The sequence below is a fragment of the Dendropsophus ebraccatus genome, chromosome 10, assembly GCF_027789765.1.
Source record: "Dendropsophus ebraccatus isolate aDenEbr1 chromosome 10, aDenEbr1.pat, whole genome shotgun sequence".
In the NCBI taxonomy this organism is placed as follows: Eukaryota; Metazoa; Chordata; class Amphibia; order Anura; family Hylidae; genus Dendropsophus; species Dendropsophus ebraccatus.
This window is the reverse complement of record NC_091463.1, coordinates 61,782,824-61,797,210: the sequence shown is the minus strand read 5'-3', so window position 1 is coordinate 61,797,210 and position 14,387 is coordinate 61,782,824. Positions and strand designations below refer to the sequence as shown.

General features: G+C 42.1%; 1 protein-coding gene across 1 annotated transcript; it reads right to left on the bottom strand.

Annotated features, from left to right (window-relative positions):
- Window positions 1–511: 511 nt before the first annotated feature.
- On the bottom strand, window positions 512–13,102 carry IDS (iduronate 2-sulfatase). The gene is made up of 9 exons (XM_069986271.1): window positions 12,931–13,102; window positions 9,718–9,863; window positions 7,216–7,393; window positions 6,434–6,522; window positions 4,402–4,602; window positions 3,934–4,104; window positions 2,565–2,691; window positions 2,303–2,473; window positions 512–1,601 (listed from the first exon to the last, which is right to left on the bottom strand). The coding sequence occupies exons 1-9, from the start codon at window positions 13,034–13,036 to the stop codon at window positions 1,126–1,128; spliced, it is 1,665 nt and encodes a 554-aa protein (XP_069842372.1). The 5' UTR covers window positions 13,037–13,102; the 3' UTR covers window positions 512–1,125.
- Between the last annotated feature and the right edge of the window lie 1,285 nt (window positions 13,103–14,387).

Here is a 14,387-nt window from a genome sequence, read left to right as displayed (position 1 = left end):
GCAGGCTCAATGAGCAGAGCGCCGATAACACTGATCAATGCTATGCCTATGGCATAGCAATCATCAGTGTAGAAATCAAAGTACTGGATGTAAAAGTCCCCCAAAGGGACTTCAAATGTGTAAAAAAAAAAAAAGTTCAAAACACTATTACACTACCCCAAAACCCCTCCCCCAATAAAAGTTGAAATCACCCCCTTTCCTATTATATAAATAAAACATATAAAAATAAATAGATAAACATATAATACACCGTAGCGTGCGTAATTGTCCGATCTATTAAAATATAACAAGCGTCATTGTGATGGGTGAACGGCGTACACGAAAAAGAGGGAAAAAGTGCGCAGATTACCGATTTTATGTTACATTATATATTTAAAAAAATCAATAAAAAGTGATCAAAACGTCCGACCTTCACAAATATGGTATTAATAAAAACTAGAGATCATGGTGGAAAAAATGACACCCCATACAGCCACGTAGGTGAAAAAATAAAACCGTTATAAGCGTCACAATAGGCCCATTTTATTAATATTTAATTGCCAAAAAAAAGGATTTCATAAAAAAAATACATATATAACAGAGAATCTGTGTAACCTGCATATGGTTGTGTTCGGACTGACCTATAAAATAATAGTGTCATGTCGCTGTTACCATATAGTGCATTACGTAGACACAGGAACCCCCCAAACGTTACCATATTGCATTCTTTTTTTCGATTTCACCTATTTATATCTTCATAAATAATATATTTGGGATTCCATCATACATGTTATGGTAAAATGAATGACGCCATTACACAGTACAACTATTCCTGTAACAAATAAGCCCTTACATTGCCTGTAGATAGAAAACTGAGAGTGCTAGAGCTCTTAGAAAGGGGAGGAGGGAAAAACGAAAACACTAAGATCAAAATTTGCGCGGTCCACTGGGTCATTTTGGGCCTGGTTCTTAAAGGGTTAAACTCCCTTCATATAAAAATCTTGAAGCATTTTTTTTTTTTTTAAACAGGCTTTTAAGAATTAGGGTGAACGTTTTATTTTAAATAGTGTATAAAAGATGTAACATATTTATAAGGACATATAAAAGTATTTACAATTTATAAATTGTATAGAAAACTGATTTTTTTCAGGTAAAAGCTATCCACTTCATCAAATGTCCAAAAAGCTTCTGAGCAAAATCATAATGTAAAGTCTTATTGAACAAGTTGTTGTCCTGATTGGGGTCACTTTTGACTATATATAACTCTTGAGCGTGAATGTCTGTAATATTAGCCTCAAAAGTCACAGGATTGTATCCAACCCATAGGGTAAGCCTGTAGTCACTTGTTCGCATGGAGTATCCCATAATTCTGATGTCTTCCAAATCAGGCAGGTCTGAATTCGACTGGGGAGTATCAGAAGGTCGAGGATAAGAGCTGTATGCAACGGTTTCAGGACTTTCCTTTCCAGATGTAGTGAAATATGGAAGAAGACTTTGACCTTCAGAGCATAATTCAACATGAAATGAAGGTACAGGACAGGCTGGTAGAGATGGAAGTCCAGCAAGTTCAGCAATGGTTGAATAAAGAGAAACTAATTCAACAGGATCTTCCCTGATTTTACCTAAAAGAGAGAGATAACACCAGTGAGACTGCAATCTTTTAGACTAGCCTAATGTCCTTGACAGGGTTTAAGGGGACAATTTTTGTTTCAAATAAATGTAGATGAAGTTACATTTTGTATTAATGCCCCATGGTGCATGGTCCATGTTATTAGAAAATGACCAATTGTTCAAATTAAGTTTTTCACTGTCGTTACAAAAAACTAACTGACTAATCGTGAGAACGAGCCGGAAGAAGTCCGCGCTCAGCACGATCGTCTCCCAGCTCAGTCACTTGATAACACAGACTCACAATAAAAGTCTATGAGGCCATCTCACTGACAAAGATCATAGAGTGGACCATGCAGTAGGCTAATTCTGACAATGGGTCAGGGTCAGAACAATCAAACCCGGGACGATCAAAACTTTTGATGTGTCTCTCTGACATGTCAAAAGTTTTTTTTGTAACAGTGACACTTTTAACGTGTGTTTTAAGAATTTTTGTTGCTATTTTTTCCTTATTTTTTCTATTTTACCATCTATATTATAAAGTAATCCTGAAATTTACCACTTTTTAATCTGGCCAATTAACCTAATAAGCCAACAATTCCCATTTTGTACAGAAAAACTTTCAGCAATGTAATATTTCTCATCACAGGCAGAATTTGAATGAAAAGCTCATACATTCATACATACATACATACATTAAAATCATCAACTTTACCTGGAGATTTTTTCACAGTTTTCATGTTAAAGGGATCTATGTATGTAAAGATGTTCTGTTGCATCTGTCTTGTCGTAGTCATCCCTGGTACATAAAACATCAAAGGCACGCGTGTCGCTACATCAAAATTGCTGTACTTGGCCCATTCTCCATGCTCTCCTAAGGACCATCCTAGATAAAGATAAAATGAAATACTTTAAATAAAATGAACTTGCAAAATGTTTTAAAAAAAAATAATTGCATATCTCCCCATTGCAATTACCATGATCTGAGGCAAAAACAATAATGGTGTCATTAGCCAGTCCCAGATTTTCCACTGCATTTAAGAGCTTGCCAACTTGACTATCCAAGTAAGAAACAGAGGCATAATAACTCTGACGAATTAAACGCTGAAATAAGAAAACATTATATGTAAGTAATATTAAAAAAAAAAAAAACTGCCAACCAATCAAAGCCCATAGCACTGTTAGTAAATGTGGAGTATATACAATAAACAGAGACACATCCATCATGCTACTAATATTGAACTGGTAGAACCATATACTTTTTTGCCTTATTGTTTATGTTTATTTTCTCTGTTTATTAGGACTATGTGAGTGAAGCAGGTATGAGGCAGTCTATGGAAACAAATGAGCACTGATCAGCGAGATAACTGTTGGCCAGGCCTTAACTGGAATTTCCCCATCTAGAAAAATCCACAGTATTGTGAGGGGTCCGACCACAGGGGACCCCCTGCGATCTTGAGAATGGGAACCTGAATATCCAGTTAGAACTAAGCAGCGGGTCAGGCATGCATATCACTGCTCTATTCATTCTTTATGGGAGCCGCGGAAACAGCTAATCACTGTACTCGGCAGTCAGACCTCTCGCAACTAGATTACAATAGGAGAGAACTTTAAAAATCTCTAGATAGGAGAAAACTTTGCAACATGGGAAAGCCCCTCTAAGGGTACTATTACACGGAACGATAATCGGCCGAATCGGCCAATTATCGTTCCGTGTACTAAAGACACCGATCAGCCGATGATCGTTGTCATTGGCTGATCGTTGATATAAGTTCAGACCTATAATCGTCGGGTGCCGACCGTGCACCGCTACGTGTAATAGCGGTGCGCGGCTGACGATTAGCAAAGAAGAATACATACCTAATCCATGGTCCAGGGTTCCTCTTCCTCAGAGCTTCTTACCGGGTCCCGCGCGCTCCGGCTTCTCAGCGGCCTGTGTCAGCCAATCACAGGCCGGAACCGTCGCAGCCAGTGATTGGCCGAGCGGCCTGTCTGCAGAGACAAGCCGCTGTGAAGCTGAAGTGCGCGGACCCCGGGAGAAGTTAAGAAGAAGAGGAACCCTGGACCATGGATTAGGTATGTATACAGTTTAAAAAAAGGCTGCAAGGACATCGGTAACGATGTCCCTGCAGCCCTTGTTTAACGATTATCGGGCCGCGTAATAGGCCAAGTAAACGAGCAACGATCTAGCAGATCGCTGCTCGTTTACAGGTATTATCGGGCCCCCATCCGCCCGTGTAATACCACCCTAAGGCTCTTGTCACATACATGGAGCCTGAAATATAAGGTTTCAAGTCTTGAACAGACCACACTGGACTTGTAGGGCACTATTTAACCAAAGTGTACCTGGAAGTGTGGAGGAATAGGGCCATATGGGAAACTGATGTTCAATGCCTGAACGTCCTCTCGCTTACGAATGTCAGTCCATGGGTTATACGCAACAGAAGGAAGATTCCTGGGTATGCCAGGGTCAGGTGCCAAGGAAATGTTTTTAATGGGGTATAGTTTTAAAAACTCCTAGAAGAAAATAGGGAAACAGAAATGTAAAATGGCAAGAGCTATACTTACAGTGAGTCTGATCATAGACATGGTGGGTCCTAAAATAGAAATGGTGCCTCCTATCCTTAAACCACATAAAGTTGGTACATGTTCCAGTAAAAGAGTAGAACAAATTCAATTTAAAAAGACTATGACTAATGTTATTGCATGTTGCACAGACATTAGGATGGACATTAGACAATGGATCATAAATAACAATGAGATTCCTCCAGATATTGCCAAAAAATAATATAGCAGGTGAGAAATCATGGTTACCTGTGGAAATCTGAAAGGAATATGAGGCTTATGATATCCAACAGCTAGGAAAAACGAAGACTTCTGCTGTTTGACTGTCTTTAATAGTCTTATGGCTTCCTCTGTGCTTTGTATATCTGGTAATGTTCTCTCTGGGACTTTGGACACATCTACTGGACAAACCAAGTTGGCATGGAGCTGTCCATCTTTGCCTTTGCAGGTCTAAGCAGGAAACACAAATCACATAGCTATAGGCTGTACACTTACTATTGCAACCTCTAGAAACCTGCAGAGCAAAGTTGTGTGAGCCTATGTTCTGGGGGCCCTGCTACATAGTGTCTTCTAAAATCCATTCACTCTAGAGTGAGTTTTACTGAAATAAACACAATTTGAGTATCAATTGTCTCATATTTTGCTCTTCAGGATCTGAATGGCAAAGAAATTAAACAAAATGCAGTCTGATTTGCTGCCAGTCTGGCCATAGGCTTTGCTTCCTGTGAACTAGAACAAAGAAACATAACTGACTGGCTGACTGGCTAACTGGCAAGTAACCACACCATATGACATCTGGCCGAATCAGAGGGCAACCGGCAGAGTTTTCAGGTTGGCGGGTTTCTACTGAATTAGGTTGTTGTTTTGGCAGGTTTCAATCTTGTTAACCTGCCCTGAACCTAGTCCGGTCTGTTTTAAGTCTTTGGGCAGGTTAATCATGTTTGTTATACAGAAGATATATTAAAAAATACAACTAATGGTCACATCATAAGCAGAGAGAATCTACCTTCTTCCTTGACATTATATTAAAACCTGCTTCCAAAATTAGCTGCCCTTCACATGTCCAATTCATGGAATTGGTGAAGAAACAGCTGTGGAATATAGCCCAGGAACAGACTATAAACAGAGAACATATAATAAAGGAAAGACTGAGATTTCTCCTCTTTTCAAATCCATTCCTGGCTTAAGAAAAATATGTCAGATAATCTGTTGGTGTAATAGGGCCCTTAGTGATATCACTGCTGAGTATATTATTTGCAGGGGTTATCGGTCACTGCAAAATCCCCCATAGATTGCAAGTGCAGATGTCACAGGGGTGATGACATCATAATATATACTTCCCTTTGAAAGCTCCAGGAGTGGTGACTTCTAAGCTGTCATTGGTGAAGGTGGGGTGACCTCATTAGTTTATGAGACCTATAAATTACCCCCGGTGCTCCCAGCTCCCAGATTGCCAGTGTAATTACTGTTTTTCCTGCATATAAAACTACTTTTTAACCCAGCCAAATCTCAGGGGTCGTCTTATATGCCAGGGGTCATCTTATAGGGCGGGTGATAAATAACTTTAAAATCGGACTGGAGAATCTGCAGTCGCCGCATATGGTGGGGGGAGCTCAAAAATTGCTGCATCCCCGCCGTATGCAGCAATCATATGAAGGGCAGAGCAAGCTGTAGGCATCCAGGGTATGGAAAAAAAAAAAAAGAGATATGGCAGAGTGGCGCTGTGCCCAGAAAAACACACCTCTTTCACCTGTCTGACCCGCCCTTGTATCCTACCAGTATTACTGTACCTCCCTCTCTGCCTCTCAGATCTTAATATTTTTTTGGTGTGTGTTGGAAGAGAGGTAGTCTTATACGGTGAGTATATCCTAAACTCTGTAGTTTACATTTTAAAAGTTGGGGGTCGTCTTATACTCTGGAACTATGGTATATCCTGGGGCCCATAGCTGCCAGAGAGCCACTGTAACTATATTCTGGGGCCCACAGCTGCCAGATTGCCACTGTAACTATAACTAATGGGTTGTGAAAATAATGTGGTATTCTTTATTCCATCAAAGCATAAAACAATAGTGCAGCACAACAACCAAGATGCACTGTCCCTGCGCCGTCACACCACTATTTTCCAGCATGCGGGCACCTGGAGTTGGGAATTGATGTTTGTGCTGCTTATATTATATTCTGGGGCAGGGATGACTGATAGCAGATGTCTAAATTCAGAGACATAGGATAGTGGATCCAAGTAGGGCGGGTATTGTGAGAGCACCCATAATACCATACATACCTTTTCATTCTCATACTTCTCTGAAGATGGGTGGTAAGCCTTAATAGACCAGCTGTATGGATAGTCATCACTCCGGTTAGATGAAATGCCTAAAACAAAGACAGTATGACAATATAGTATAGCTCATAAAAGGACATCATAACAACTAACACATCTCACGTTCCTAATACTGTATTGCCGACATTTTCCACAGCTTCCTTATCAGTGTATCAGACCACTATACACCGTTTTTACATTCGACACTCAATTATGGGTTTGCAATTTTTATGGGCATTGTTGCTTTAAAAAAAAAAAAAAAAAAAACTTTGACATGGCTTGGCGACATGAACCTGTGCTTTTTAATGTTCGGCCTAGTGATCTGTTGCAGCCTGAGCACACAGACCCCAACCATTCAAAACTTTTGACAGATTATCTGATGATATTCTTGGGAATAATGTAGCCACTAATATTGAACAATTCCACTGCTTATTGTGGACACACAATGGTCACATTTCTTCTGCACTCTGAGAACACAGATATAAAAGCTTTATTCAATAAGCAACATACTTAATTGGATATAGGTAAGAGAAAACCTAAATTATTATTTATAGAATTACCAAGGAGGAGAGGTATCAATACTCTTCTACAACATTCATACAGTGTGCCTTTGGGAAAGCATTGCGTAGTTGTATGTCTTTTTTAAGGATGTCTTTTTTAATAGAAATGAAAAAGGAAACCCCTATATCAATAAAAACATTTAAAAAAAAAAACTGAAACCTGAAAAGCCTGCAGTTCATTCTTACCTGGATGGAAAACTTTCCCGACTGACATAGTCACATAACCGTGTTCTTTAAAATACTGTGGCAGAGTGGAGTAGTTTCCAGCATGCTTCCTCCAATATGAGTTAAAGTCAAAGAGTCTTGTGGTTTGAGGTCTTCTTCCTGTTAAGAAGGACACTCTGCTGGGGGCACACACTGCTTGCTGTAGCAGAGAAATAAAAATAAAAACAAAAAATTTGGTATAGAAATATTCTGGTAGGGTGGGCTTTATCTCTAACCTGGTAAAAATACAATACCTTTTAACAGGATGCAAAAATATTAAAGGGGTTGTCCAGGAAAACAATCATACTTAGCTATGATGCCGGGGCTGCGGGGGACATGTCAGTAATGTATACTTACCTATCTCGTTTCCTTCCGTTACTGGTTCCCGACTGCTCTGCTCCAGTGTCAATGCTTTGAAAACATCCAATGATGTACTGATCCCACAGGTATTGGCTGGCCATTATGTTGACTGGCCATTTCCTATGTCAACAGGACATCATCGGATGTTATGAAAACACTGACAGTGGCAGAGAGCTGGCGGCGGGAAAACTGGCAGTGGTGGGAGAGCTGGACAGGTAAGTATAAATCAAGTCAGTTCCACTGAAGTGAATGGAGCTTAATTGCAAACCACACCTTAACTGAAGACGTGACCACACCTTAAAGGACAACTCCCACAAAAAAATTTTTTTGCTCATTTAACACACATTACAAAGTTATATAACTTTGTAATGTGGTTAAATACCCGGCCTGGCCCCCTTCCCCCACTTTCGGACCCCCGACCCCCCGCCCGGAAGTTAAAGAATATATACATTACCTATTACGATCGTCACGGTCCTCTTCTCCGGGGCGGCATCTGGTGACGACGACGTCAGAGCCGAGGGGCGGTCCGGGTCTTCTTCCTCCTCGGCGTCTTCATGCAAAGTGAATGGGGATGAAAAGGCTGCTGGTGCACATGCGCACCAGCAGCCTTTTCATTGGCTGGAGCACATCACATGGCTTCCAGCTTGCTCAGCCCTGATTGGCTGAGCTTGCTGGAAGCCATGTGATGCGCTCCAGCCAATGAAAAGGCTGCCGGTGCACAAGCGCACTGGCAGCCTTTTCCATCCCCTGGACCCGGAAGTCGGAGACATCGCTGGATGGCGGACGGCGGCGACGGAGAGGCGGACGGCGGGCGAATCGAGTGGCGATCGTCACCGGAGAGATGGTGAGTATGGTGTCTGTGTGTGTCTGTGGTTTTTTTTTTTGGGGGGTCCCGCGGGAGTTGTCCTTTAAGTGGCCACGTATTTCTAATGTATTTCTAATGCTGGTGATTAGGATGCCACTCAAGAGTGCTGTCATATTGACTGTCATTCCAAATTAAAGGGGTTATCCAGCGAAAATCTTTTTCTTTTAAATCAACTGGTGTCAGAAAGTTATATAGATTTGTAATTTACTGTCCTATTGTAAGTTACTGTCCTATAGGAAGTGTTGTTTTCGTTCCAGTCTGACACTGTACTCTGCTGACATCTCTGTTGGAGACAGAAACTGTCTAGAGCAGCAGCAAATTCCCATGAAAAAACTCTCCTACTTTGGACAGTTCCTGTTTCGGACAGAGGTGGCAGCAGAGAGCACGGTATCAGACTGAAAAGAAAACAACATTTCCTGCAGGACATACATCAGCTGATAAGTATGGGAATTCAGATTTTAAAGGGAACCTGTCACCCCCCGTGCCGGGGTGACAGGCTCCCGACTCCCTGTTAGAGCCCCCTATACTCACCTAATCCCGCCGGGTCCCGCTTCTGGAGGTGGTCGGGTGATGAAGATCTCAGCCGCTGCAGCCCGGCGCGCGCGCTGAGAGATGAGTCCAACACCCATAGAGAATGACAGGAGAGTCCAGCGCTCCGTCATTCTCTATAAGCGTTGGACTCATCTCTCAGCGCGCGCGCCGGGCTGCAGCGGCTGAGATCTTCATCACCCGACCACCTCCAGAAGCGGGACCCGGCGGGATTAGGTGAGTATAGGGGGCTCTAACGGGGGGTCGGGAGCCTGTCACCCCGGCACGGGGGGTGACAGGTTCCCTTTAAAATAAGTAAATTACTAATTTATATCGTTTTCTGAAACTGGTTGATTTGAAAGAAAAAGATTTTCGCTGGATAACCCCTTTAACATTTTTAAGTAAATGCACATGGAGAAGAATCAAACACCCTAACACACTGATGGCCAAAGTGGATCTTGTTTATTCAAAGACGGCAGTCAGTATATATATCCTGGGGGTGTCTGTTCCACTGCTAAGGTTCGTGTCAGTACTTTATTGGCTGAGGTATGAAAAGAGTTACTTGCATAGAACTAGTGTTCACTTACATAAGCTTTAAGGAATGAAAACATCTCTACCTATTTATAACCCCTTTAAGGTACACATTTAGCAGACAAAACTTACCAATATGTGTACCTTACACCCTTTTAGCTATTTAGAATGCTTGTACGTATATTCTTCTTAGCACTTACCTGGGCATATGCATTTGTAAAGAGAACACTGGAAGATGCCAGCTGATCAATATTTGGAGACTTAACAATACTGTCGCCGTAACAGCCGAGGCTTGTCCGGAGGTCATCAACAATTATGAGGAGAACATTCTTGCTGGTCACACCATCTAAAAGTGAATTCAAATAATTATGAACAGCAAAGGGTTACCAAAAGACAAAGCACTAGACATACTGATCTGGAGAAGACAACACAATGCATGAGTTTCTTCACCACAGCAAATGTTAGATAGTGTAACATATCCATATTCATTCAAAACTATACACCAGAAACTGTAAGTAAGGGCCCTATTCCACCGGACGATTATCGTTCAGATTATCGTTAAATCGTTCGAATCTAAACGATAATCGTTCGGTTGAAATGCAGTAACGATTAACGACCGAACGAGAAATCGTTGATCGCTTTATAAGACCTGGACCTATTTTTATCGTTGCTCGTTCGCAAAACGTTCGCAAATCGTTCGCATTGAATAAGACATCGTTCGGTCGTTCGCAATAGATACGAACGCAATAGCGAAGAAATACGGAAGAAGAAACGATCGCAATTACGATCATAAGTAACGATTATCGTTCCATGGAAATGAGTGAACATTTTCAGGTCTTTCGCAATAGCGGTCGTTTGAGATCGTTAATTGTTAACGATTATGCTAACGATAATCGTCCGGTGGAATAGGGCCCTTATAAAGCGATCAACGATTTCTCGTTCGGTCGTTAATCGTTACTGCATTTCAACCGAACGATTATCGTTTAGATTCGAACGATTTAACGATAATCTGAACGATAATAGTCCGGTGGAATAGGGCCCTAAGCCTTAAAGGGAATCTGTCCCCCATAGGAGAGCGGACCAAACCCACCTCACTGCTTCTCTGCACGCTCATTATGCAAATGAGCAGAGATGAGTCATAGGAAATCACTGTATTTTGTATGGAACACATTAGTGAGAATGCTCCGTGGGCTCATTCCACAAAAGAGAGAGATGTGAGCAGCAGCTATTGGGTGCAAAACTGTTATCTATATACTGGTGTAACCTGCCACTGTACTCCTGTCTGTGTTGGGGCATTGCTGGGAAATGATCTGTACAGAAAACGAGGTTTCCAGTTTAAGGCCCTACTACACAAAATGATTATTTGCCATATTCGGCCGATGCCGACTGTTACAGGGGTTGTCCAGTGAAAATCTTTTTCTTTCGAGTCAACTGGTGTCAGAAAGTTATATAGATTCACAAATTACATTACAAATTAATATTTCCTGCAGGGCATACAGCAGCTAATAAGTAAGGAAAGACTGGAGATTTTTAAATAGAAGTAAATTACAAATCTATATAACTTTCTGGCACCAGTTGATTTGAAAGAAAAAGATTTTCATTGGACAACCCCTTTAAAGCCTATAATTGCTTTGTGTAATGCTGCGTTTACACAAAACGATAATTGGCCCGATCGTACGATTAACGATGTCGGAGTAACGGGGTTTTCTTTTTAAAACGATCAGCGTTTAGATGGTACGATATATCGTATGAAAAATTTGTTTTGCGATCGCTTAAGCCTATCTCACAGATTGGTTAAATTGGCGAACGACTGTTCACACGGAACGATCTGCGAATTTTTGGCGAACGATCAATGACGATTTGAGAACATGTTCAAAGATCAAAATGAACGATTTCTCGCTTGTCGTTTGATCGTTCGCTGCGTTTACACGTACGATTATCATTCAAATTTGCGCAATAATCGTTACGTGTAAACACAGCATAATAGAAAACAACAATCAGCCGACATGCACAATATCCGCTGATCGCTGTATTTTAACAGGCTGAAATGCCAACAGTGGATTGGCAGTGGATCTCGCCAATGATCCAGAAGCGGTCCTTCGTGACAAGTACACTTTGAATAAGTCGTTTTAGGAAATTCTCCTGAAACTGCTCCTATTGCAACTCGCCATCCCTATACCACATCACAATGAAATGACTGCGTGCTGTACAAGGTGCATGCTCACAGCTTTTAGAATGGTCTTCAGCAGGAGGCCGCATTTCCATACTGCACTCCTTGCATGCATGATTGATGATTTTTTTGAACATGCTGACTATTCCCTGAGCATGCAGGCTGCCCCTGTACCTGGCACTGTTTAACACTGTTTAACAGTATCACCATCCTTTGCCAATACTGCTGCATCATTCCTACAATATGTCTCCTTTTTTTTTGTTTATGCAAACGAGTAAGTCTGGTGCACTGGAGGTGGGCAGAGCGCCCTCTGTGCGCTGCTTTCCCTTCCCACTGATGGTGTGTCTAATGAACAATTATCGGGCAGGCGAGAGCTCCCAGCCTGACCTGTAGAGACCTTGTGCAGTAGGTGCAGCTTCAGAGTGGGGCTTGTGCCTGCACAGTAGTATCACTGGCCAAGGTTTATAATAGATTCACTTTAAAGTGACTGTACCAGCAGGCCCAGGCTGAAGCACTGGAGGCAGGCCAACCCACCCTTAGGCTAGGTTCACACTGCGTTTTCAGCATCCGTTTAACAGATCATTTTTTTGTGTGCATCCGTTTTTGATCCGTTTTTCCATTGACTTCCATTATAAATAAAAAACGAATCAAAACGGATGCGTTTTTTTTTGCGCACAATAAAGTACTGTTGACAGTACTTTTTTGACAGTTAAAAAAAAAAAAAAAAACGGATCCGTTAAACGGATGCTGAAAACGCAGTGTGAACCTAGCCTTAGTGGGAGGAAACCCTAGCCCCTCTATAATAGAGTTCCATTAATTCTAATGGAGTCACGTCATGGAGGGACTGGAGTTTCTTCCCACTAAGGGTGGGTAGGCCTGCCTTCAGTGCTTCAGCCTGGGCCTGGTGGTACAGTCACTTTAAGTTCCATGAGTGATTTAGGATTGGAAGTGCAAGCCATTGGCAGCAGCACTGCATGTAAGAGAACCCTCAGTTTTCTAAAAAAAAAAAAAAAAACACACTAATATAATAATTGATTTAGTATTTTCAGGCAAAACAATAACAAAAAACACAGCTGAGCGCTCACATGTGACCCCTAAGACATTTATCACAATCAGCTGAATACTGTTATCAGTTTGTCCCCTATATCACTGAGATAGTCCCAGAACCTGCTTCTGTAACAGTTACAATCTCACCCCCAGTTTTCCTACCCTTGTCTATACCCTTTCTCCAGCATATATATACCTGTGACAGTCTCCTGCTGTCTTCTGGCAGCCAGTCCACCAGTGATACTAAACCATACACAGAGAAGACACAGGACTCCTGGGATGTAGCCATCTGGGGGTCCCATGCTGCACTGTACACTAGGTTCTCTGTGTAGTCTCTGCAGCTACTTCCTAGATGTGCAGTGAGAGGAGCCCTGGGATTGGGGGCGGCTGCCTGCACAGGATTGGGTGTAGTGTAGCAGGGAGGATTGGCTGTGCATGCCAATACCACAGCACAGTGCAGCATAGCACAGCATGCCTGCCTGCAGCCTTACTACTAGGACTGGCAATAGCTTCAGCTGCTGGATGAGCTCCTGCCACTAGCTGCATGATCCATAGACACTGGGGAGCAGCTCAGCTCCTGACCCCTACAGGATGGATTATGTACATTGTTTGTAAACATTGTTGCTTCTTTGTGTAAATGTTTAGTGTTTGGGGGAAAAACAGAATAGTGTCAGAATTCACACCTACTGGCTGTGTAACATGAAAGTGGCCGCATACAAATGCTAATTCTGCATAGTGATACTGTGTCACATATATTCTTCTCTACAGATTGGAGGTTCCCATCCATCTCCAGCTTGTTGGGTTTGGCCTCCTGTTTAAATGGGTTATCCAGCGCTACAAAAACATGGCCACTTTTCCCCCTACTGTTGTCTCCAGTTCAGGTGCGGTTTGCAATTAAGCTCCATTTACTTCAATAGAACTGAGTCTCAAAACCCCACCCCAACTGGAGACAACAGTAGGGGGAAAGTGGCCATGTTTTTGTAGCGCTGGATAACCCCTTTAACGCCTCCACTTCTGGCTACAATGATGGCACATAATGTTTTCTAACATCAAGGTGACAGAGAATGGTATAGCCTGGCAGGGGTCAGTGACATGCCAATGTTAGGGGGCAGTCTGTCTCGTTTATGCCTAGTTAGTCTGGTATTGGGACACTTCCTTGGTTATGGGGGAACTCTGCCTGTGTTTGGAGTACTCTGTATTATTGGGTCCTCAGTTGATGATCTCTCCCTGTGTTTTGGGCACCTCTGTCTCTGTGATTTGGGGGTACTCAGTCTATTATGGAAGAGTTCAGCTTCTTTCTATGTTATAGGGGATCTCTGATTGGCCGTACTCAACCTGTGTTATGGGGCTACTTTACATGGTTACTGTGTTATGGGGGTACTCTACCTTTAAATGGGGCACTCAATGAATTATGGGAAAACTGTGCCTTCATTACAAGGGCTCTCTTCATCTTCACCTGTTACAGGAGACTCTGCTTCAGATTAGGGGTATCCAGTCGGAGGGTGCCTTTACACAGAAATTTATCTGACAGATTTTTGAAGCCAAAGCCAGGAATAGATTTGAAAAGAGGAGAAATCTCTTTTATGATTTGATCTCTGTTTATACTGTTTTTGGCTTTGGCTTCAAAGATCTGTCAGATAAATCTCTGTGTAA

Excerpts from the sequence above, each read along its gene's own strand:
- IDS (XM_069986271.1), bottom strand. The coding sequence starts at position 13,036 with ATGGGACCCCCAGATGGCTACATCCCAGGAGTCCTGTGTCTTCTCTGT. Across the intron at positions 9,864-12,930 it reads ACAGCAGGAGACTGTCACAG|ATGGTGTGACCAGCAAGAAT; the intron begins GTATATATATGC and ends ATTCACTTTTAG. Across the intron at positions 4,105-4,401 it reads TTCCTTTCAGATTTCCACAG|GAGTTTTTAAAACTATACCC; the intron begins GTAACCATGATT and ends ATTTTCTTCTAG.